This window comes from Mobula birostris, chromosome 9 (assembly GCF_030028105.1).
Source record: "Mobula birostris isolate sMobBir1 chromosome 9, sMobBir1.hap1, whole genome shotgun sequence".
In the NCBI taxonomy this organism is placed as follows: domain Eukaryota; kingdom Metazoa; phylum Chordata; class Chondrichthyes; order Myliobatiformes; family Myliobatidae; genus Mobula; species Mobula birostris.
In genome coordinates this window covers 147,414,235-147,437,055 of record NC_092378.1, presented here as the reverse complement: position 1 = coordinate 147,437,055, position 22,821 = coordinate 147,414,235, and the positions used below count along the sequence as shown (strand labels likewise).

Here is a 22,821-nt window from a genome sequence, read left to right as displayed (position 1 = left end):
GCTGAGGCTGGAGGCTGGAGGCAGGAGACTTGAGGCGAGGCGAGGCTGGAGGCAGGAGTCTTGAGGCGAGGCGAGTCTCGAAGCTGGAGGCAGGAGAGTTGAGGCGAGGCGAGGCTGGAGGCTGGAGGCTGGAGGCAGGAGACTTGAGGCGAGGCAAGGCTGGAGGCAGGAGGCTTGAGGCGATGCGAGGCTGGAGGCTGGAGGCAGGAGACTTGAAGCGATGCGAGGCTGGAGGCTGGAGGCAGGAGACGAGGCGAGGCGAGGCTGGAGGCAGGAGACGAGGCGAGGCGAGGCTGGAGGTAGGAGACGAGGCGAGGCGAGGCTGGAGGCTGGAGGCAGGAGACTTGAGGCGAGGCAAGGCTGGAGGCTGGAGGCTGGAGGCAGGAGACTTGAGGCGAGGCAAGGCTGGAGGCTGGAGGCAGGAGACTTGAGGCGATGCGAGGCTGGAGGCAGGAGACTTGAGGCGAGGCTAGGCTGGAAGCAGGAGACGAGGCGAGGCGAGGCTGGAGGTAGGAGACGAGGCGAGGCGAGGCTGGAGGCTGGAGGCAGGAGACTTGAGGCGAGGCAAGGCTGGAGGCTGGAGGCTGGAGGCAGGAGACTTGAGGCGAGGCAAGGCTGGAGGCTGGAGGCAGGAGACTTGAGGCGAGGCGAGGCTGGAGGCTGGAGGCAGGAGACTTGAGGCGAGGCGAGGCGAGGCTGGAGGCTGGAGGCGAGGCGCGGCTGGAGGCTGCAGGCTTGAGGCGAGGCGAGGCTGGAGGCAGGAGACTTGAGGCGAGGCTAGGCTGGAGGCAGGAGACTTGAGGCGAGGCTTGGCTGGAGGCTGGAGGCAGGAGACGAGGCGAGGCGAGGCTGGAGGCTGGAGGCAGGAGACTTGAGGCGAGGCGAGGCTGGAGGCAGGAGACTTGAGGCGAGGCGAGTCTCGAAGCTGGAGGCAGGAGAGTTGAGGCGAGGCGAGGCTGGAGGCTGGTGGCAGGAGACTTGAGGCGAGGCGGGGCTGGAGGCTGGAGGCAGGAGACTTGAGGCGATGCGAGGCTGGAGGCTGGAGGCAGGAGACGAGGTGAGGCGAGGCTGGAGGCAGGAGACGAGGCGAGGCGAGGCTGGAGGCAGGAGACGAGGCGAGGTGAGGCTGGAGATTGGAGGCAGGAGACGAGGCGAGGCGAGGCTGGAGATTGGAGGCAGGAGACGAGGCCAGGCGAGGCTGGAGATTGGAGGCAGGAGACGAGGCGACGCGAGGCTGGAGATTGGAGGCAGGAGACAAGGCGAGGCGAGGCTGGAGGCTGGAGGCAGAAGACGAGGCGAGGCGAGGCTGGAGGCTGGAGGCTGGAGGCAGGAGACGAGGCGAGGCGAGGCTGGAGGCAGGAGACGAGTCGAGGCGAGGCTGGAGGCTGGAGGCAGGAGACGAGGCGAGCCGAGGCTGGAGATTGGAGGCAGGAGACGAGGCGAGGCGAGGCTGGAGATTGGAGGCAGGAGGCGAGGCGAGGCGAGGCTGGAGATTGGAGGCAGGAGACGAGGCGAGGCGAGGCTGGAGATTGGAGGCAGGAGACGAGGCGAGGCGAGGCTGGAGATTGGAGGCAGGAGACGAGGCGAGATGAGGCTGGAGGCAGGAGACGAGGCGAGGCGAGGCGAGGCTGGAGGCAGGAGACGAGGCGAGGCGAGGCTGGAGATTGGAGGCAGGAGACGAGGCGAGTGGAGGCTGGAGGCAGAAGACGAGGCGAGGCGAGGCTGGAGGCTGGAGGCAGGAGACGAGGCGAGGCGAGGCTGGAGGCTGGAGGCTGGAGACGAGGCGAGCCGAGGCTGGAGGCTGGAGGCAGGAGACTTGAGGCGAGGGGAGGCTGGAGGCAGGAGACTTGAGGCGAGGCGAGGCTGGAGGCAGGAGACTTGAGGCGAGGCGAGGCTGGAGGCTGGAGGCAGGAGACGAGGCGAGGCGAGGCTGGAGATTGGAGGCAGGAGACGAGGCGAGGCGAGGCTGGAGATTGGAGGCAGGAGACGAGGCGAGGCGAGGCTGGAGATTGGAGGCAGGAGACGAGGCGAGGCGAGGCTGGAGATTGGAGGCAGGAGACGAGGCGAGGCGAGGCTGGAGATTGGAGGCAGGAGACGAGGCGAGGCGAGGCTGGAGATTGGAGGCAGAAGACGAGGCGAGGCGAGGCTGGAGGCTGGAGGCTGGAGGCAGGAGACGAGGCGAGATGAGGCTGGAGGCAGGAGACGAGGCGAGGCGAGGCGAGGCTGGAGGCAGGAGACGAGGCGAGGCGAGGCTGGAGATTGGAGGCAGGAGACGAGGCGAGTGGAGGCTGGAGGCAGAAGACGAGGCGAGGCGAGGCTGGAGGCTGGAGGCAGGAGACGAGGCGAGGCGAGGCTGGAGGCTGGAGGCAGGAGACGAGGCGAGGCGAGGCTGGAGGCTGGAGGCAGGAGACGAGGCGAGGCGAGGCTGGATGCTGGAGGCTGGAGACGAGGCGAGCCGAGGCTGGAGGCTGGAGGCAGGAGACTTGAGGCGAGGGGAGGCTGGAGGCAGGAGACTTGAGGCGAGGCGAGGCTGGAGGCAGGAGACTTGAGGCGAGGCGAGGCTGGAGGCTGGAGGCTGGAGGCAGGAGACTTGAGAGGAGGCGAGGCTGGAGGCAGGAGACTTGAGGCGAGGCGAGGCTGGAGGCTGGGGGCAGGAGACTTGAGGCGAGGCGAGGCTGGAGGCAGGAGACTTGAGGCGAGGCGACGCTGGAGGCTGGAGGCAGGAGACTTGAGGCGAGGCGAGGCTGGAGGCAGGAGACTTGAGGCGAGGCTTGGTTGGCTCCTCCCGGGCAGGGCGCGGATCACCACCCGACAGAGGCATGGGACAGGAAGGGAAAGAACCAACCCCAGTTAACGGCAGTACGGCCTGGTTTACCTGGGCGGAGGCAAGGGACAGGAAGGGAGCAAGGTACAGGGTGGCTCCAGGACAGGATTGCAGGCGCGTCGAGGCGAGAGTTACCGGCAACACAAGGCAAGGTTTCTGGCAAATCAATGCGAGACGAGAACTTCGGGCGAGGCGAGGGTTACCGGCAAGACAAGGCAGGGCTTCAGGCGAGGAAACAGAAGGCAGAGCAAGGGATACAAGGAGTAAGGACAAGAACAATCTAGCAGCCACACCCTGGTTTCTGAAGGTATATATTCAGCCAGCCCCTAAGAGCATCAGCTGACTCAATTAGAGCTCAACAAGCCAGAAAGAGGATTGTCAGGAAAACCTGGATCAAGGCTCGATGGACCAGACCGTGAACCGGTCTACTGACTTCAAGGACCGGACCATGACAGGTACATGTTGTATTTAAAGGAGAGGCTGGTAGGAAGAGGGAATGGCGTGGTCTGTTGTTAATAAATGTTATCAAATCGTTCGAAAGGAGTGACATAGGACAGCAAGGTGTTGCATTATTGTGGGTAGAGCTAAGGATCTGCAAGGATAAAAAGACTGATGAGAAATATATATAAACCCCTAAACAGTAGTAAAGATGTTGTTTGCAAACTATAATGGAAAACAGAAAATATATATCAGAAGTTAAATATTGTGATAGTCAGGAGGTACTTCAATATGCGGATAGATTAGGAAAATTAAACTGGTGCTGGATCCCAAGAGGGAGATTTTCTATACTGTGTATGAGATATCCTTTTAGAATAGCTCATGGTTGAGCCCACTAGGGGATCAGCTATTCTAGATTGGGTGTTGTGCAATGTATTGTTTTAAGGTAAAGGAACCCTGAGGAGAGAAGTGATACTATGATAGAAATCACCCTGATATTTGAGGAGAAGCTAAAGTCAGTTGTATCAGTATTACGCTGGAGTAAAGAGAAATACAGAGGTACGAGAGACGAGCTATCCAAAAGTGATCAGAAAGGAACACCATCAGGGATGAAGGCAGAACAACAATGGCTGTAATATCTGGGGGCAATTCAGAAGGTACAGGAGATATACATCCCAAAGAGGAAGAAATATTCTCAAGGCAGAATGACATAACCGTGGCTTCCAAGAGAAGGCAAACCCATCGTAAAAACCAAAGAGGGCATATAATAGAGCAACAATTCATGGGAAGTCAGACGAGTGGGAAGCTTTTAAGAGGTAATAGGAGGCAACTGAACAGTCATAAAGAACGGAAAGTGGAGTACAAAGGTAAAGTAGGCAATAATATTAAAGAGGATACCAAAAGTTTCTTCAGCTTTATGAAGTGTGAGAGGAGAGGCGAGATTAGATATTGGACCGCTAGAAGATGATGCTGAGAGGAAGTTCTGTGATTTTGGGAAAAGGAAATGGTGAATGAACTGATTGAGTATTTTGCATCAGTCTTCATGTGGAAGGCACTAGCAGTATGGCAGAGATCCGAGAGTGTCTAGGCCAGTAATGTGTGATGTTGTTGTAATTAGACTAGGGCTCTTGAGAAAATAAAAGATCTGAAGATGGAATGGTCACCTTAAAAGTGGGAATAATTGGAAATCAGACGAGGGGATTAAGACCTCATGAAGGAGATAATAGCAAGATAGGGCAATGCCGGACGGGACCATGATACTACAACCCCTCAATGGGAGCCTCCAGGCGAGCGTCTAGGCTTGTCCGGATGGTCCCAATGGAAGTCTTGGATGAGGGAGGGGTCCAGGATGAAGGAGCGGGACGTACCCTTCCCAGTCGACCAGGTATTGGAGACCCCTGCCACGACGGCGCACATCTAGAAGCCGCCGGACGGTGTATGCCGGATGGTTATTGATGATCCGGGCAGGTGAAGGGGTTTCGATCAGAGGACACAAGGGGCTGACGGAAAGAGGTTTTAATTGGGAAACCTGAAAAGTAGGGTGGATATGCATAGATCTTGGTGGTTTAAGTCGGACTGCTATGGAATGGATGATACTTCCGGCCTCGAAAGGTCCCAGGAAGCGAGGGCGAGTTTCTTTGGCTCGTTTTTGAGAGCAATGACTTTGGATGTCAGCCACACTCAGGCGGAGTCCGGTGTCGATCAGCAATCCTCAGGGCCGCGCGCGTGTCCTCCCAAACCTTGTGGCACCGATCGACATTGGCCTGAATAGACGGTACCGCAATCTCTTCTTGCGCGGGCAACAGCGGGGTTTGGTACCCAAGGGAGCACTCGAAGGGAGACTTTCCGATGGCAGTACCAACCAGAGAGTTGCGCGCGTACTCAACCCACGCGAACTGGCTGCTCCAGGTAGACAGGTTGTTAGTTGTTATACAACGTAGCGACACCTACAAATCCTGGTTGACCCGTTCCGTTTGCCGGTTCGTCTGTGGGTAGAAGCTGGATGACAGGCTGACTGAGGCACCCAAGGCTTGACAGAAGGCCTTCTTAACTGCGAGCCCAATTGGGGACCTCGATCGGAGACGATGTCCGCGGGAATTCCGTGGAGGCGGACGAGAGGGTCTGCGGTTTCCTGAGCAGAAGGGAGTTGAGGGAGGGCTACAAAGTGCATCGTCTTGGAGAACCAGTCTACCACGGTGAGTACGGTGGTGCTTCCGTGTGAAGGGTGTAGACCGGTGACGAAATCAAGGGCGATGTGCGAATAAGGACGACCAGGGACAGGTAGGGGAGGAAGTAATCCCGCAGGTGGCCGATGGGAGGCATTTCCACGGGCACAGCGGAACATGCAGAGACATAGGAACGGGTATCCGCCTCCATGGAAGGCCACCAAAAGTGTCTTTTCAGGAGAGCCCGGGTACGATCACTCCCGGGGTGGCAGGCGAACCGAGATGTGCGCCCCCACAGGAGAACCTGAGATCTGACGGAATCAGGCACAAAAAGGTGATCGGCGGGTCCCTTGCCGGGGTCACGGTCATCCCGTTGGGTTTCCTTTACTATGGACTCAATTTCCCAGGTGAGAGTTGCCGCCACACAGGATTGTGGGAGGATAGTCTATGGGCTGGAAGTGTCCTCCTTGGAATTGTATTGACGGGAGAGCGCGTCAGGTTTCCCGTTCTTGGACCCTGGACGGTATGTGAGAGAAAACTTGAATCATCCAAAAAATAATGCCAACGGGCCTGCCGGGAGTTCAAACGTTTGGCGGTCTGAATAAATCCCAGGTTCTTATGATCAGTCCAAACAAGAAACCGGTGTTCCGCCCCTTCCAGCCAGTGCCTCCACTCCTCCAATGCTAGCTTGACCCCCAGTAGTTCCCGATTCCCCACGTCGTAGTTCAGCTCGGCGGGGGACAGCCGGCGAGGAAAGGCGGCACAAGAATGAAGCTTCTCGACCGGACTCGATCGTTGGGACAGGACTGCTCCCACCCCAGAGACGGAGGCGTCAACCTCAACAATGAATTGAGGGGAAGGGTCCAGTTGGACCAGGATGGGCGCTGTCATGAAATGTCTCCTTCGTTCCGTGAAAGCGGAATCGGCCTCGGAGTCCCAAAGAAAAGGTGTTGTGGAAGAAGAAAGTCGGGTGAGGGGCGCCGCCACCCGACTGTAATCCCTGATAAATCGGCGGTAAAAGTTTGCAAATCCCCGAAACCGCTGAAGTTGTTTGCGGGTCGTGGGTCTGGTCCATTTTTCCATCGCCCTGATTTTCTCGGGATCTGCCCTCACTTGCCCGCTCTCGATGATGTAGTCCAGGAAGCTGACCTAGCGAACTTGGAACTCACACTTTTCCGCCTTCACAAATAACCTGTTCTCCCGCAATCTCTGGAGGACTAGACGGACATGGTGAATGTGTTTCTGGAGGCTGATAGAAAATAATAAGGTATCATCTAGGTAGACGAGCACGAAGGGGTTAATAAAGTCCCTCAACACATCATTTATTAGGGATTGAGAAACGGCAGGGGCATTGGCGAGGCCAAACGGCATGACCACGTGTTCGAAGTGGCCTAAAGGCCGTGTTCCACTCGTCTCCCTCCCTCATCCTGACTAGATGGTAGGTGCCTCGAAGGTCCAACTTCTGAAGCTGGTGGCTCCGTGAGCTGGTTCAAATGCCGAGTTAATGAGGGGCAGTAAGTACTTATTTTTAACTGTTATATTGTTTAGGCCTCTGTAATCAATACAGGGACAAAGCGACCTGTCCTTTTTCTCTGCAACGAAGAAACCGGCGCCCACTGGGAAGGATGAAGGTCGAATAACGCCCGCCGCGAGGGACTCACGAATGTATTTCCGCATGGCCGCTCTCTCCGGTCAGGACAAGTTATAAAGACGCTGGTAGTTAACGAAGCCCCGGAGAGAAGGTCGATAGCGCAATCATACCGTCATACAGGGAAAGAGCCCGTTGTTTGCTGAATACATGTCCCAGGTCATGGTATTCTGCAGGGATTCCGGACAAGTCGAGGGGTTCCAAGACAGGCGAGATCGCGGTAGCCTCCCTAGGGGATGGGGCCAACCGCAGACAGGTGGCGTGGCAAAACGGTCTCCAACTGGCTATCTTCCCATTACACCAGTCGATGTAGGGGTTGTGTTGGTTCAGCCAGGGCTATCCGAGAACTACAGAGAGTGGATGAGATTAAATGCTACCTCCTCTCGATGGTTTCCGGACAGAATCAAGATCAGGGGTGGCGTATAGTGGTAACCTAAGCCAGCAGTTTTCCACCCAGCGCCTGGGCCTCCAGAAGGGAGCTTAATGGCTCCCTAGGTATTCTGGTCCGGGAGACTATGGTCTCGTCCAGCAGATTTCCCTCGGCACCAGAATCCACCAAGGCGGATAGGGACTGGGACTGTTGTTGATAGTTCACGGTAGCCGGGATCTGCATCCGTGTCTGGGGGACTGAAGGCAGTGTCGTCCGGCTCACCAGGGTCCCCCGTTCTACTGGTGAGCCCTCCCTTTGGCCGCAGAGGACAGGTATCCCGGAAATGTCCAGGCTGGCCGCAATGGTAACAATCTCCTGCTCTCCGCCTCCGAAGTCTTTCGGCAGGGGAGAGACGGTTCCATCCCAGCTGCATCGGTTCCTCCCCCAGGATAGTGGGGACGGTCGGAGCAGGAGCTATACTTGGAGCGGCCGGGGAAGGGAGGCTGGCTGAAGATGGTAAGGTGGGCCATGGGATGACCCGAGGAGTGGGGCGACTGGTCTTCTCTCTCAGACGCTCTTGAAATCGATTATCTAGCCTGGTGGCAAGAGAGATCAGAGAGTCCAGGCTGTCCGCGTCATCCCTCGCTGCCCATTCATCTTTTATCTTATCTGAGAGGTCCTGCCGAAACACTTCCCACAGTACCTCGTCTTTCCACCCAGAGTCGGCCGCTAATGTTCGGAACTCGATGGAGTATTTTGCTATGCTTCGCGAACCCTGACAGAGAGTGAGCAAGCGCTTAGCGACGTCCTTACCGCGAATGGGCTGTTCAAAACCCTTCCTCATTTCGGAGACGAAGGAGGAGAAAGAGGAACAGACCTCTGGTCGGTTGTCCCAGATCGCGGTGGGCCATGTCAAGGCATTCCCTGGTAACAGCCTAATGATGTACGCAATTTTTAATATGTCCGAGGTGTACGTACGTGGTTGTTACTCACAGACCAAACAGTATTGTAATAAGAAGGCCTGGCACTTCCCTTGGTCCCCAGCGTAGGGGTCCGGTTCGGGTACGTACGGCTCTCGAAGGGATTGTGTTGTCGACCCAAGGGGCGTAGCCATCCCAGGCTGTGTGGTTTGGTCAGACGGGGTTCTTGGAAGGGACGGAGTAAGGGAAGCGGATACCCGGTCAACCTGCTCACTGTCCTTCCTTACATTCATGGACAGCGCACGAAGGTTTTCCGTGACCTCTCTGAGCGGTTGGTCGTGGGCGCCCAGTAGGTAGGTCTGGCTGGCGAAGGCCTGTTGCACGGGGTCCGTGTCCGCTGGGTTCATTCTGGCCAGGTCGTTCTGTTGCAAGCACGTGGCTGGGGACGAACCAAAGAGCAGGACACAGGCACGGAGACAGGGTCGTGAGGCGTTAGCGCAGCCGCGAACGTGGAACAGGTATTCAGGAGAATCTTTACGCGGAGACAGGTTTACGTAGATTATCTAGGGAATGGTGCGGAGCTTAGAACTAACAGTCCGAAGGAATCGGGAAACGAGGTGTACACACACTAGAATGGACCAACGAACTGGCGAGGCATGACAGTGACGCCAGGGTTCTTATCCTCAGTTCGCTGATAGAAACATAGAAAATAGGTGCAGGAGTAGGCCATTCGGCCCTTCGAGCCTGCACCGCCATTTATTATGATCATGGCTGATCATCCAACTCAGAACCCCGCCCCAGCCTTCCCTCCATACCCCCTGATCCCCGTAGCCACAAGGGCCATATCTAACTCCCTCTTAAATATAGCCAATGAACTGGCCTCAACAGTTTCCTGTGGCAGAGAATTCCACAGATTCACCACTCTCTGTGTGAGCTAGTGGGATGGTGGGCATAGGGACCCTGAAACCCTTCAGCTTCAATCTGACCAGTGGCCCAGCTCTTTTCCCACGTTTCCTCGGAAAATAGTGCATCTTTCCAGGTTTCCATCGATGCAGTGTGCTGTTGTCAGCTCTTTGAAGTAGGTGGACGTATTCCGCAGGAATCGATCACCGCTGCCACTTCCAGCTGCCAGGGGCCCGGGCTGTCGATTGGGTCGGGCCCCGAAGCCAACATTTAATTCCGGATGGCCGGGCTCCTGGCTGAAACAAGTCCTTAAATCAAGTCATGGTTGCGGAGGCCTCCACTCCAGCTGAGCTTCGGGTTCCATTTCCAAGGTCGGCGGCGGAGGCCTCACTTCCGGCAGCTGGAAAGCAGTTGTGCTGTAGTTAATGAAAACTGGGAATAATTGGAAATCGGACGAGGGGATTAAAACCTAATCAAGGAGGTAATAGCAAGATGGGGCGTTGCCGGACGGGACCATGACATTAATAAATGTTCTGGTTAAGATTTCTACTGCTGTGCTGTGAGGTATTTTATTTTAGTAGTTTTCTGTAAAAGCAGTAAAGTACGCTATGGCTTCGGCTAAAGATAAGGAATTGTCCAATTTAGGAATGTTGTGTCAGTCAATTGCAACTTTCTGTCCAGTGGAAGATTCGGGAGAGCTGGGTGGAATCAGATTTCAGCAGACGAAAATGATGAGAAAATCTACAGATGCTAGAAATCCAAGCCACTCACAGAAAATGCTGGAGGAACTCAGCAGGCCAGGCAGCATCTATGGAAAAGAGTAAACATTCGACGTCTTGGCCAGAAACGTCAACTGTTTACTCCTTTGCACAGATGCTGCCTGGCCTGCTGAGTTCCTCCAGCATTTTGTGTCTGAAGGACAGTAGTCTGGTTTGGGGTCTTTTGGTGATACCTGCCAAGCGGGGCACAAGGGAAGGTGCTGCAGAATGCTGTTGGAAGGAGAGTCCCAGTTGTAAGAAGTGCGTTATGCAAGTGAATGGCTCCAAGGAGGAAGGGCCAATACTCCAGAGAGAGCTAGTTCATTCAGGATGGCCTTTGGAGATAGTTCAGAATGTGGCAGGTGTTTTTGATGCAGACCATAGGCCCAGTGCATTTGGAAAGTGATACAACTCCGACTAATCCAGAAATAAGCTCCAACACTTAAGTGCACATTGAACTAGTTTAATTGAAATGGGCCCTTTTATTTTTCTTTTACATTTTGGTAACTCTTTGTTAATGTTGACAATTTGGTAAATGTACTTTCTAATTTTATACGGTGCACGATCTCTCATTTCTTGGCTACCAAAATTTGTGTCTGGACAGTATTTTACACAGCATTCACTACAACCTATGTCGCTTAATTATGAACATCCATACTATCCTGTTTGGTTGAACCCCAAATCATACCAACCCTGAACGTGTGTTGCTTATGAAAGGTGGCCTTCTCATCACTGAGTCTCATGGTCATTAGCAGAGTTAGCTAACGAGTTAAGTTTCTATACCAGCTCTGATGAGAGGGTTACAAAAATAATGAAAAGGAGATAAAACAAGACAAGTCAGGAAATGATGTGTTTACATCAGCGATGGACTGCACACACGTTCTGGTACTTTGGGATTAAGTTGAAGCCCATATCTGACGAGAGCTCCAGATTGGTAACGTTCGGCGGGACTTGAAACCTGAACCTTTGTATCAGGATGGTAAAGAAAAGAAAAAGCTCCATCCTGGCCAGGGACTGCCCCGCACAGGCCCTGGCTCCTGCAAAAACAAAGTGGCAAAACAATGTCAATTTTCAAAAACCAGAGTTAGTCACCCTCACCCCAAGACACTGAACAGTAACATTTTATAATGGGAATGCAAGGTAACAGTATTTCTCTCTCTACAGATGCCGCCTGGCTTGCTGTAAGTTCTCTGCTTTCTGTTTCAATTCAGATTTCCAACCATCGTGTGTTTCTCATTGTTCTGGCCATATTCCCCTGTCCTTATTCACCTCCTCTCGTCAGATTATCTGCCACTTCCCATGTATCTTTGTCACTCACTCAGCCAGCACCACCCTCATCTTCATCTTTATTTTCTCTTGATCTTCACCCTGTCATGGACATTCCCTTCACCTCCGGAGGCATCCCCACTTCTCTGCAACTTCAACCATTGTTTCCCAAGTATTGCTAGTTCCACCAAAAAGTATTAGCTGAAATGATAAATTTCACTCACGTATCATTGACGCTGATTGACCTAATGAGTATTTCCATAACACTCTGATTTACTTTCACAATGTGATAGTGCTGGAGTGGGGACTGAGGACATCTCTGGGATGTCCCCTGGAAGAAGCACTTCGGTCATAAGGAAGGTTTTGATGGTTTTCCCTTGAGTGAGGCAGTATAGGAGGAGATGTGTTTCTGTGCTGTGTAACACCATGAATCTACATTCTGTGGCCACTTTATTAAGTAGCTCCTGTACCTAATGAAGTGAGCACTGTGTGTATGGCCATTGTCTTCTGCTGTTGTAGTCCATCCACTTCACGGTTCAACATGTTGTACATTCAGACATGCTCTTCTACACACCCGTGTTGTACCACATGGTTATTTGAGTTATTGTTCCTTTTCTGTCAGCTTAAACCAGTCTGGCCTTTCTCCTCTGACCCACTTTTAATTACAAGGCATTTCTTCCAACTGAACTGCCAGTCACTGATGCTTTTTTCTTCTCACATCAGTCTTTGCAATCTCTAGAGACTGTTGTGCGTGAAATCCTCGGAAGTCAGTAGTTTCTAAGGTATCCAAACCACCCTGTCTGGTGCCAACAATCATTCCTCTGACAAAGTCACTGAGCTCACATTTCTTCCCCATTCTGATATTTGCTCTGAACAACAACTGTCCCTCTTGACCATGTCTGTTTGTTTCTACGCACTAAATTTCTGCCACATGATTGGCTGATTAGAATTTTGAATTGACAAGCAGGTGTATCTAATAAAGTGGCCACGGTGTGTATGAGTGCAGTTATGAAACTGAGGGGTATAGACGGGATCACTGCCTGAGACAGTAGTTTAAACAGTTGTTGACAGCATTTAGGAAACATGTGGATAATCACTGAAATTGAATAGAAAATAGCAGTTCCAAGTTCTGGAAGATGTGATTGATACTGATTGGTGCACAGTGGTTGGCATAGAATAGTGGGCAGAATGCCCTGTTTCCATGCTCAATGACTGTGACTTATTTTCCACCATCTACATATGTTTGCTTTACCATCTGATATAAACAATCCCTCCGACAAATGGGCCAAGGTCAGAGGAGAAATCCCACTAACCTACAATCCAGTAATCTAAACTTCTTACCCATTGAAAAAGGAGTAAAGGCATCTCTCTTCACAAACTTCCCTTCAGCATCCAGAAAGTTGGAAGGGTTGAAGTCATTTGGGGATTTCCATTGAGTTTTGTCACACAGCACCGAGGTTAGCAAAGGGATCACTGGTGTGCCCTAAGAATGTAATTTACAAATTAGGTTGTTATTCCCTTTGAGGATTATCGCTGAAAGTATTTTCTCTAGAACAGAATTATCAAACTTTGCAACTATTCCACACTTTAGGTACATTTGTACCTCTAACAGATCTCCAAAGTCCTTCACTCAGCCAAGATCAACCATGAGTGTTGTATCCTAGCTGTCTATGTGATATGCTGGTCAGGGCAGTATGATATGGAGGGATAGCTATTGCCCATGCAGCAGGCTCTCATGCTCCACATAGCTGATCAATCCAAAGACCATAAGACCATATGATATAGGAGCAGAATTAGGCCATTTGGCACATTGAGTCAACTCCACCATTTCATCATGGCTGATCCAAATTTCCTCTCAGTCCCAATCTCCTGACTTCCCTTCATATTCCTTCATGTCATGGACAATCAAGAATCAATCAATCTGCCTTAAATATACATAAAGACTTGGCCTCCACAGCCCTGTGACAAAGGATTCCACAGAGTCACAACCCTCTGGAGAAAAAAAAAATCCTCCTCATCTCCGTTCTAAAGGAACATCCCTCTATTCTGAGGCTGTGTCCTCTGGTCTTAGCCTTTCCTACTGCAAGGAAACATCTTCTCCACATCCATTCTATCAAGGCCTTTCACCATTCCATAGGTTTTAATTAGTTCACCATTTATTCTTCTGAATTCCAGTGAATACAGGCCCAGAGCCATCAAACACTCTTCATTGGACAAACCATTCAATCCTGGAATCATCTTCATGGACTTCCTTTGAACCCTTTCCAGTTTCAACACATACTTTCTAAGATGAGGGGCTCAAAAGTGCACACAATCCTCCAAGTGAGGCCTCACCATATATTAGAAAATCTTAACATTACACACTTGCTTTTATATTGTAGTCCTCTTGAAATGAATGTTAACATTGCATTTGCCTTCCTCACCACAGACACAACCTGCAAATTAACCTTTAGGGAAACCTGCACAAGACTCCCAAACCCCATTGCCTGTCAGTTTTTTTGTATTTTCTCTCCATTTAGAAAAGAATCAACCCTTTCATTTCTTTTAGCAAAGTGCATAACCATTTTCTTCCCGACACTGTATTCCATCTGGCACGCCTTTGCCCATTCTCCTAATCTGTCTAAGTCCTTCTGTAGCCTTTCTACTTCCTCAAAACTACCTGCCCCTCCGCCTGTCTTCTTATTGTCTGCAAACTTTGCAGCAAAGCCATCAGTTCCATCATCCGGGTCATTGAAATACAGTCCTGAGTAAAGCAGCTCCTTAAAGTATCATTCCCAACACAGACCCTACTAGTCTCGGCAGCAACCAGGAAAGACTCTTTATTCCCACTCTTTGCCTGATGCCAATCAGCCACTGATTTATCCATGCTACAGTTTCTCCTGTGACACCATGGGCTCTTAACTTGTACACAACATCAATCGATTCTCCATTCTCTATCCTGCTTGTTATTTCTTCAAAGAATTCAAACAGATTTGTCAGGCAAGATTTTCCCTTGAGGAACCATGCTCTCTAAGGCCTATTTTGTCATGTGCCTTCAAGTACCCTGAGACCTCATCCTTAATAATCGACTCCAACATCTTCGCTGCCAGCAAGGTCAGACTAACTAGCTTATGGTTTCCTTTCTTCTGTCTCCCTCCCTTCTTGAAGAGTAGAGTCACATTTCCAATTTTCCAGTCATTCAGAACCATTGCAGATTCTAGTGATTCCTGAAAGATCATTACTAATGCCTCCACGATCTCTTCAGCCAGCTTTTCTGTACTCTGGGATTTTCACCATCTGGTCCAGGTGTCTTAGCTACCTTCAGACATTTCAGTTTCCCAAGAACCTTCTGTCTCATAATGGCAACCACACACTTCATGAGTCCTGACAGCTGGAACTTCCACCATTCTGACAGTATCTTCCAGAGTGAAGACTGATGCAAAATACTTATTTAGTTCGTCTGCCATTTCCTTGTCCGCTGTTACTACCTCTCCAGCATCATATTCCATGAACCCATATCTACTCTCAGCTCTCTTTTACACTTTATGTATCTGAAGAAACTTTTAGTATCCTCTTTAATATTATTGTCTAGCTCACTTTCGTATTCCATCTTTACCTTCCTAATGACTTTTCTTAGTTGCCTTCTGTTGGTTTTTAAAAGCTTCCCAACCCTCTAACCAGTAATTTTTGCTCTATTATATGCCCTTTCTTTGGCTTTTCTGTTGGTTTTCACTTCTCTTGTTAGCCAGGATTGTGTAATTTTGGCCCTAGAATGCTTCTTCCCCTTTGGGATGTATATATCCTGTGCCATCCATATTGCTTCCAGAAATTTCAGCCATTGATGCTCTGCCGTCCACCTTTTGATTTTGTCCACCTTTTACATTGCAGCTCATCCTGTTGACTGCAAGTTTGCCTATCAACAGCCTCTCCTCACTACACAATACACCACAACATCCAAAGGAATGACAAACACCAATTCAGTTTGGCACCAGTGGCATCGCAGGAGTTGTCAGTCAGTGTTGAACTCAATGTACAACTGCCATCTGGATTCCATCTCTTCCCCCTGAGTGGGCAGAGCTCCAAGGCAGTGAAGGTTTGAAATCACATGTTTCCTTCTCCTCGATGAGCTGCCAAGCATGGCTGATGAGCCCCATCTGCCCGAAGCAGCTGGTTTTAAGTTGCCAGAAATCCACCCTTTCCCTTTCTGCTGCCAGTGGAAACATTTTCGCCAGGATCAGTAGTTAAGCCACACTTGAAGGCCAGGAGCTGGACTTGATTGTTAGAGTCTATTTGAGATGCATGCTGTGGGGAGCATTTAATAGGTAGTGGGAGCTCATCCCCAACACCTTCCCTGGCTATGAAACCTTACGGAACCAGCAGTGCATTGACCTCTGAAATTCCCTCTCTGTCACTCACTTATCTGAAGTTTCAAATTCAAGTTCAGTTTATTGTCATTTAACCAAATGAAATAACGTTCTTCTGGGCCAAGCTGCACAACTCAGTACAGAAGTCTCATACACATAGCACAAATTATATTTCCACGATTAAATTAAGAAATAATAAGGTACAGTTATGACACAAGTTAAAAAGTATAATGCTGCTGGCGCTTCATGTGTGATGAGTCCTGGGTTGTGACGGGGTGTTCAGTAGTTTCAGGTCCAGATAGATATTCTCCTAATACCACTGTACCTCCTGCCTGATGGTCGAAGGTCAGAGATTGCTGGATAAGTGAGAGGGATCAGTAGCAATCCCTGGGCCCCTGCAGACATATCACTCCTGATAAATATCTCTGATGAGTGCAAGAGAGACCCCGACTATCTTCTCTGCAGTTCTCGCAGCCCTCTGTAGGGAGTTGCAGTCAGACGCCTTGCAATTGCTGTAGCAGACAGTGATGGAGTTGGTCAGGGCACCCTCGATGGTGCTTCTGTAAAAATTCACTAGAGTAGAGGAGAAGCCTCACTGGCCTCAATCTCTTCAGGAAGTGGAGACGCTGATGTGGTGTTGAGGGACCAGGTGGGATTGTCCATTACGTACACTCCGTGAAACTTGGTGCTCCTAACTCTACAACAGAGATGTTTATGTGCAATGAGAAGTGGCCGGATTCCACCTCACTGAAGTCCACAATCATCATTTTGGTCTTGTCCACAGTGAGACTCAAGTTGTTGTGTCAGAAGACAGCATACCAGTCTCTCAGAAGTGCTTGGACCTCTGCTGTCAGTCCTGAGTTAATCAACTGCTTAATCATCTGCTTAATCAAGCTTGCTCCAACATCTCAGTAAGTTCAACATACACTTATTCTAGGTGCTTACCATCTCTGGGTGAGAGAGGTCTCCTTCAGGTACCATTTATATCTCTCAGCCTTACTGCAAAAGTTCAAAGTTGGAAGTCAATTTGGTATCAAAGATAAACTCCCTTTCTTCCTGGGCGTCTCAGGAAACAGCTCCTTATCCCTTGCTGGCAATCTCACAACTCAGCACCAAGAAACCCACCATTCTTTGGTCGCGTACGTCTAGGAAGTATACCCTGCCAAATCCGTGAGATTGGGATGTCTCTCTCACACGTGGCTCAGTTTGTGTGAATGCTGTGTGATTTCCTGCCCTGTTACAGCTCGTTGCCAGGAAATAACAGACTGCGTATCCCACATAATTAAAGGAAGTATATTTATGAATATTAACTTAACAAAAAAAACCTGCTCCCCCAGCCTTCTCTCCTGATTGCATGGCTAACATTTCTAAGCACCCGTTACCTTTAACAATAACACAAACTCTGCTTATATAGGAAGACTATTAGATGAAATACCCTACAACATTAGCCTTTACCAGGGTGTGACACATATGCTACAATGAACTACCTTGAGATTCATTTTTTTGCACGCATTTACAGGAAAAAAGAAATATAACAGAATTTTGTGAAAGAAACGATACACAGTCAAAGTCTGACAAGCAAGAAGAAAAACACTGCAAATGAAGGTAATGCAGAAAGCATTAGTTGTAAAGAATCCTTGAAAGTGAGTCTGTAGGTTGTAGAGTCAGTTCTGAGCATTGGTGACTGATTTTATTCATGCCAGTTCAGGAGTTTGGTGACTGAAGGGTATTAACTGCTCCTGCACTGTGTAGTGTGGGACCTGTGGCTTCTGAACATCCTGACTGATGGTAGTAGAGAAATGAGAGCATGGCCTGGATGATGGGGGCCGTTGATGATGGACGCTACTTCCTTGTGTTTGCATTCCATGTAGATCTATTCAACACTGAGGAGAGCTTTGCCTGTGATGGACAGGGTGTGGGCTTCATCTCGGGTTGAGATTATCATTGGATGTCCAAGTACGAGTATGCACAGGTGCAATAAGACACCTGCTTGCAGCAAAATCACAGGCACATAGGATCACAAGACTTTCACCATCATCATATCTTGTTTAGAAGCCTCATGTTGGTACCTTGTGAATGGCCTTCTTCTTTTTAAATTAATTTTTTATGCATTTCTACAAGAAACTCCAGAAGAGAACCAAACAACAAAATGGAGATTTATACAGTGCGAAACAAACAAATCCAATATGTAATTCATAACAATTAAGAAAAAAAGCACCCGAAGGAGAATTATGTAAAATTAGTATCCGCCCCAACCACTTACTGGAAAAAAACACCCAGGCCACCATTGTGCATATAAAAGAAAAAAATCAATCGGAGCATTCAACCCCAGAGAACTGTAAATATATATAGAAAAGAAAAGTATAATGCTGACTATCAAAATTATAATGTAATTCACAACAAAAAACCGTATAACTTACAAAAAAAGCTGAAAGTAAAGGATTGTAGCATATAAAAATAAAGGAGAAACTTACCCAAAAGAAGAATTGTAAAAATATTCAAGAAAAGGTCCCCACACCTTATGAAACTTTATGCCTGAATTGAGAAGTGAATAATTAATCTTTTCGAGGTCCAAACAGACCATAATATCACTAAGCCACTGAACGTGAGTGGGTGGGGCAGCATCTTTCCACCTAAGGAGAACTAACCGTCTAGCCAAGAGCGAGGCAAAAGATAATGTTCGGCATTTAGTCAGACTGAAGTGCAAATTTACATCACCCAAGGTGCCAAAAAGAGCAACCAGAGAGTCAGGTTCTAAATGGCAATTAAGAATATAAGATAGGGTTGAAAAAAATCTCCCTCTACAATTTCTCTAGACTAGGACAGGTCCAATACATATGAATAAGGGAAGCCTCAGCCCCTTTACACTTATCAAAGACAGGACCAATGTCAGGGTAAAAACGTGATAATATAGTTTTAGACATGTGAGCCCTGTGTACAACCTTAAACTGCAAAAGGCGGTGGCGAGCACATAGAGAGGTTGAAGACTCATACGGCCAGATTTGGGAACAGCTTCTTTCCAATGATAATGAGACTGCTGAACGGATCCTGACCCGGATCTGGGAGGTACCCTCTAAATATCTGGACCTGCCTCTCGGTTTTTTTGCACTACCTTACTTTCCATTTTTCTATTTTCTATTTATGATTTATAATTTAAAATTTGAATATTTACTAAGTTTTACTATTTTTAATATTTAATATTTGTAATCCAGGGAGCGTGAAGTGCAGAATCAAATATCTCTGTGATGATTGTACGTTCTAGTATCAATTGTTTGGTGACAATAAAGTAAAGTAAAGGTTGAGTTGACTGACTTAAGAATTGAATCCCAAACTGCATCAGATAAGGAGATATTTAGATCTTCTTCCGAGGCAGTTCTAATTTTATCGACGGGGGACGCCTCAAAATCACCAACTTATCCCGAATAGCAGAAATTAAACCTTTACTCAATAGATTAATACAAAGAAACAAATCCAGAACATTTTTCTCAGGCATCTCAGGAAAGTTTGATATCAAAGGGTTAATGAAATGTCTAATTTGAAGGTATCTAAAGAAATGAGCATTAGATAGATTAAGCATAGCAGACAATTGTTGAAAAGTTGCAAAACGGTTTTCAAAGAAAAGATCTCCAAAGCGCCGAAAGCGCTTCTTATGCCAGTCGTAAAATGTTGAATCCTGCATAGAAGTTAGGAAAAGATGATGATGTAAAATAGGGCTAGAGAGAGGAAAACTATGAAGACTATTAAATTTTCTGAACTGAGCCCATATTCTGAAAATCCCAGTAACATCATCCACTGACTCTCCTTTGTCTACCCTGCTTGTTGTTTCCTCAATGAATTCCAACAGATTTGTCAGGCAAGATTTCCTCTGAAGGAAACCATGTTGATTTTGGCCCTTTTTATATCATGGGCCTCCATGTACCCCAAAACATCATCCTTCATAATGGATTCAAGCACCTTCCCAACCCCTGAAGTCAGGCTAACTGGTCTATAATTTCCTGTCTTTACCTCCTTCCCTTCTGAAAGAGTGGAGTGAAAATTCCAGAGAGACAACATTCACAACAATATCCTTGATACAAAATGATACAAGAGAGACACAATTAGAACAAAAAACAAAGTCCATTTTACTGCAAGTTCCCTCCGTATCTCATCCCTTGACCCATGCTTGATGCTTCCAAAAAGTTGAATATGTCAGTTTTATAAGTTACATAAAACTACACAAAGAAATTTTAAGCATTTCGTCACAAACAACCCACTTGCACTTTCATAGAACAATTGCCGGCAATCAGTCACTCATTTCACCTCACGTACCTTTGGAAGGAAATATCCTTTGAAGTTCAAGTCCTCTGTTGTTGAGTGCATGATGTTCAATGGCACAACGTTAGCAAACCTCTGGATTTCGTGGATCACTGCATTGGTGTACGGCAAATTTTTCCAATCTTCAGTTCTGGGGAACCGCTCAGAACCAATCACCGTGTTGATTTCATTGTGGACTTTTTCTGGAACACAAGGAGATGGTTAATGCACTCAGCAGCAGGGTGACAGCACAGATTCTCACATGAGGAAAAACAGTCATCAATCAGGTGCTCCTCACCCTGAATCTGTGGATATTTCATCATCAGTAGCATAGTCCAACGAAGGGTGGTCGAAGTTGTCAGCATTCCAGCACCAAACAGGTCGGTGACTGTGTGTACGAAGTTGTTTTTATGGAAATATGTATTTGGGTTACCTGATTCCTGTAAAAGATGATAAGATCATAAGATACATGTGCAGAATTAGGCCATTTGGCCCATCAAGACTTCGCCACTATTCCATCATGATGAATTTATTAACCCTCTCAACCCCATTCTGCTACTTTCTCTCTATAACCTTTGACATTCTACTTAATCAAGAAGGTATTAACCTATACTTAAAATATACTAAATGATGTGGCAACCACAACCAACTGTGACAAAGAATTCCATAAATTCACCACCCTCTGTTTGAATAAGTTACACTTCATCACTGTTATTTGCGTTCTGAAGCTGTGCCCTCTGGTCCTGGAACTACCCCCCGCTCACCCGTACCCCCGCCACCCCGTCCAATATAGGAACTACAGGAATCATTCTCTTTACAACCACACTCTCAATATTCAGACTTCCAAATATTCAACAGATTTCAAAGAGATCCCTTCATTCTTCCCAAAAGTACGGTCCTGGAGCCATCACACTCTCCTCATATGTGAACCCTTTCATTCCCAGAATAATTCTTGTGAACGTCTTCTGGAGCCCTCTTCAAATCCAGAATATTCTTCCTTAGATAAGGGAATAAACTGCTCACAATGCTCCAAGTGCAGTCTCAGCAATGCCTTATAAAACCTCAGCATTATATTCTTGCACTTATACCTTAGCCCTCAAGAAGTGAATGCTAACATTGCATTGGCCTTCCTTACTACCAGCTCAACCTGCAAGTTAACATTTGAGGAATCCTGTACAAGGATTCGCAAGTTAATTCGCACCTCTGATTTCTGAATTTTCTCCCCATTTAGAGAAGAGTTTATGCTTGTATTTCTTCCAACAAAGTACATTACCATACATTTTCCTACACTGTATTCCATATGCCACTTCTTTGCCCATTCTCCTAATGTGCCCAAGTCCTTCTGAAGGCTCCCAGCTTCATCAACACTACATGTCCCTCCACATATCTTCATATTGTCTGCAAATTTGGCCATAAAGCCATCAATTCCGTCATCCAGATCATTAACGTATGATGTGAAATAAGTGTTCCCAACACCATCCCCCATGGAACTCCACGAGTCACCAGCAGCCAAAGAGAAAACACCCTTCTTATTCCCACTCTTTGCCTCCTGTTGTCAGCCAATCGTTTATCCACGCTAATACCATGGATCAATCATGTAATACCATGGGATCTTATCTTTTTAAGCAGCCTTATCTTTAGTAATGGACTCCAGCATCTTGCCAACCTCTGTAGTTGGGCTAACTGACCTATAATTTCTTGTCTTTTGCCTCTCACCCTTCTTAAATATTGAAGTGATTTTTGCAACCTTTCAGTCCGCCAGACCCATTTCAGAATCTGGTGACTTTTGAAATATCACTAGTAATGCCTCCATAAACTCCTCAGCTAGCTCTTCCTGAACCCTGGGGTGTCATCCATCAGATCCAGGTGACTTATCTACCTTCAGACCTTTCAGCTTCCCAAGCGCCTTCTCTCTATAAATGCTCACGTCTACCCCCTGACACTTTCCATGCTGCTGGTGTCTTTGACTTCCATGTCAGCCATGGTTACCTCATCCTCCTTTTAGAACACAGGAGCTTAGAGACAGGAATTTGAATCCCACCATAGTCCTGAGGGATTAAATTCAAAATACTTCAATAACTGTGGAATTCTATAAAAAGGGTAACATGCAAACTATGAGCTGGTGTGGAACATACCTGCTGCTGCTTTAACATGAACACATCAATAAAGCTCCTTGGATTATTTGCATCCAGTGTCTGGTAGTTCTTGGTTATGAAGTCTTCCATAAACTGCAAAATCAAGTTTTGATTTTTCAAAAGTATCTTCTTTTTACGGAATAGAAATCCCAGTATGGGAACAGCATTATAAAGCTGTAACATAAGAACAATAATTTTGATAGTAATGTTTTTAAGTCGAAGGAAATTCTGATAGACATTTACAACATCTCGTTGTCCCTGGCTCTAGTTGCAGCATGCTTCAAAGCAGCCACCATCACACTAATCCCTGGGGAATCAGTGGCAACATGTCCTAATGACCACAGACCACGGGCACTCACTCCCATAGTTGCCAAGTGCTTGAGATGATTGGTCATGTCCCACATCAAGGATATCCTACCAGCGACCCTGAACTAGCACCAGTTTGCCTACAAGGTCAATAGGTCAACTAAAGATGCCAATTTGATCCCCCTTCAGACAGTGCTGGAACACTGAGCTCACAAAGACACCTGCATCAGGATGGTTTTGGTTAATTTCAACTCAGCCTTTAAAAAAACACTACCGAACAAGCGCTGCCAAGCTCCACAATGTAGGTCTTTGCCTATCAATCTGTATCTAGATCTTGAACTTCTTCACTTATCTTTCTCACATGGTGATACTAGGCAAGTGCACATCAACACCCCTCCCCCAACCCTGAATACCGGTGCCCCACAGAGGTGTGCACTGAACCCTCTTCTCCA

The 22,821-nt window shown here is 48.2% G+C and overlaps 1 protein-coding gene and 1 pseudogene across 3 annotated transcripts in view; one reads left to right on the top strand and one right to left on the bottom strand.

The window, feature by feature from the left end:
• Positions 1–22,821, top strand: part of LOC140203175 (cytochrome P450 2K1-like) — a 210,827-nt pseudogene that overhangs the window by 98,945 nt on the left and 89,061 nt on the right.
• The window catches only part of LOC140203171 (cytochrome P450 2K1-like), a 42,613-nt gene continuing 30,277 nt past the window's right edge, over positions 10,486–22,821 (bottom strand). For 2 of the 3 annotated variants that reach the window (XM_072269080.1, XM_072269082.1), the window contains exons 5-9: positions 22,064–22,237; positions 20,227–20,368; positions 19,944–20,131; positions 12,634–12,775; positions 10,486–11,063 (exon numbers count right to left, since the gene is read on the bottom strand). In XM_072269080.1, coding sequence (XP_072125181.1) covers positions 10,885–11,063; positions 12,634–12,775; positions 19,944–20,131; positions 20,227–20,368; positions 22,064–22,237 — 825 coding nt within the window. In that variant the 3' untranslated portion in view covers positions 10,486–10,884. The remainder of the gene's footprint in view (positions 11,064–12,633; positions 12,776–19,943; positions 20,132–20,226; positions 20,369–22,063; positions 22,238–22,821) is intronic. The other variant, XM_072269081.1, reaches the window with a different exon arrangement.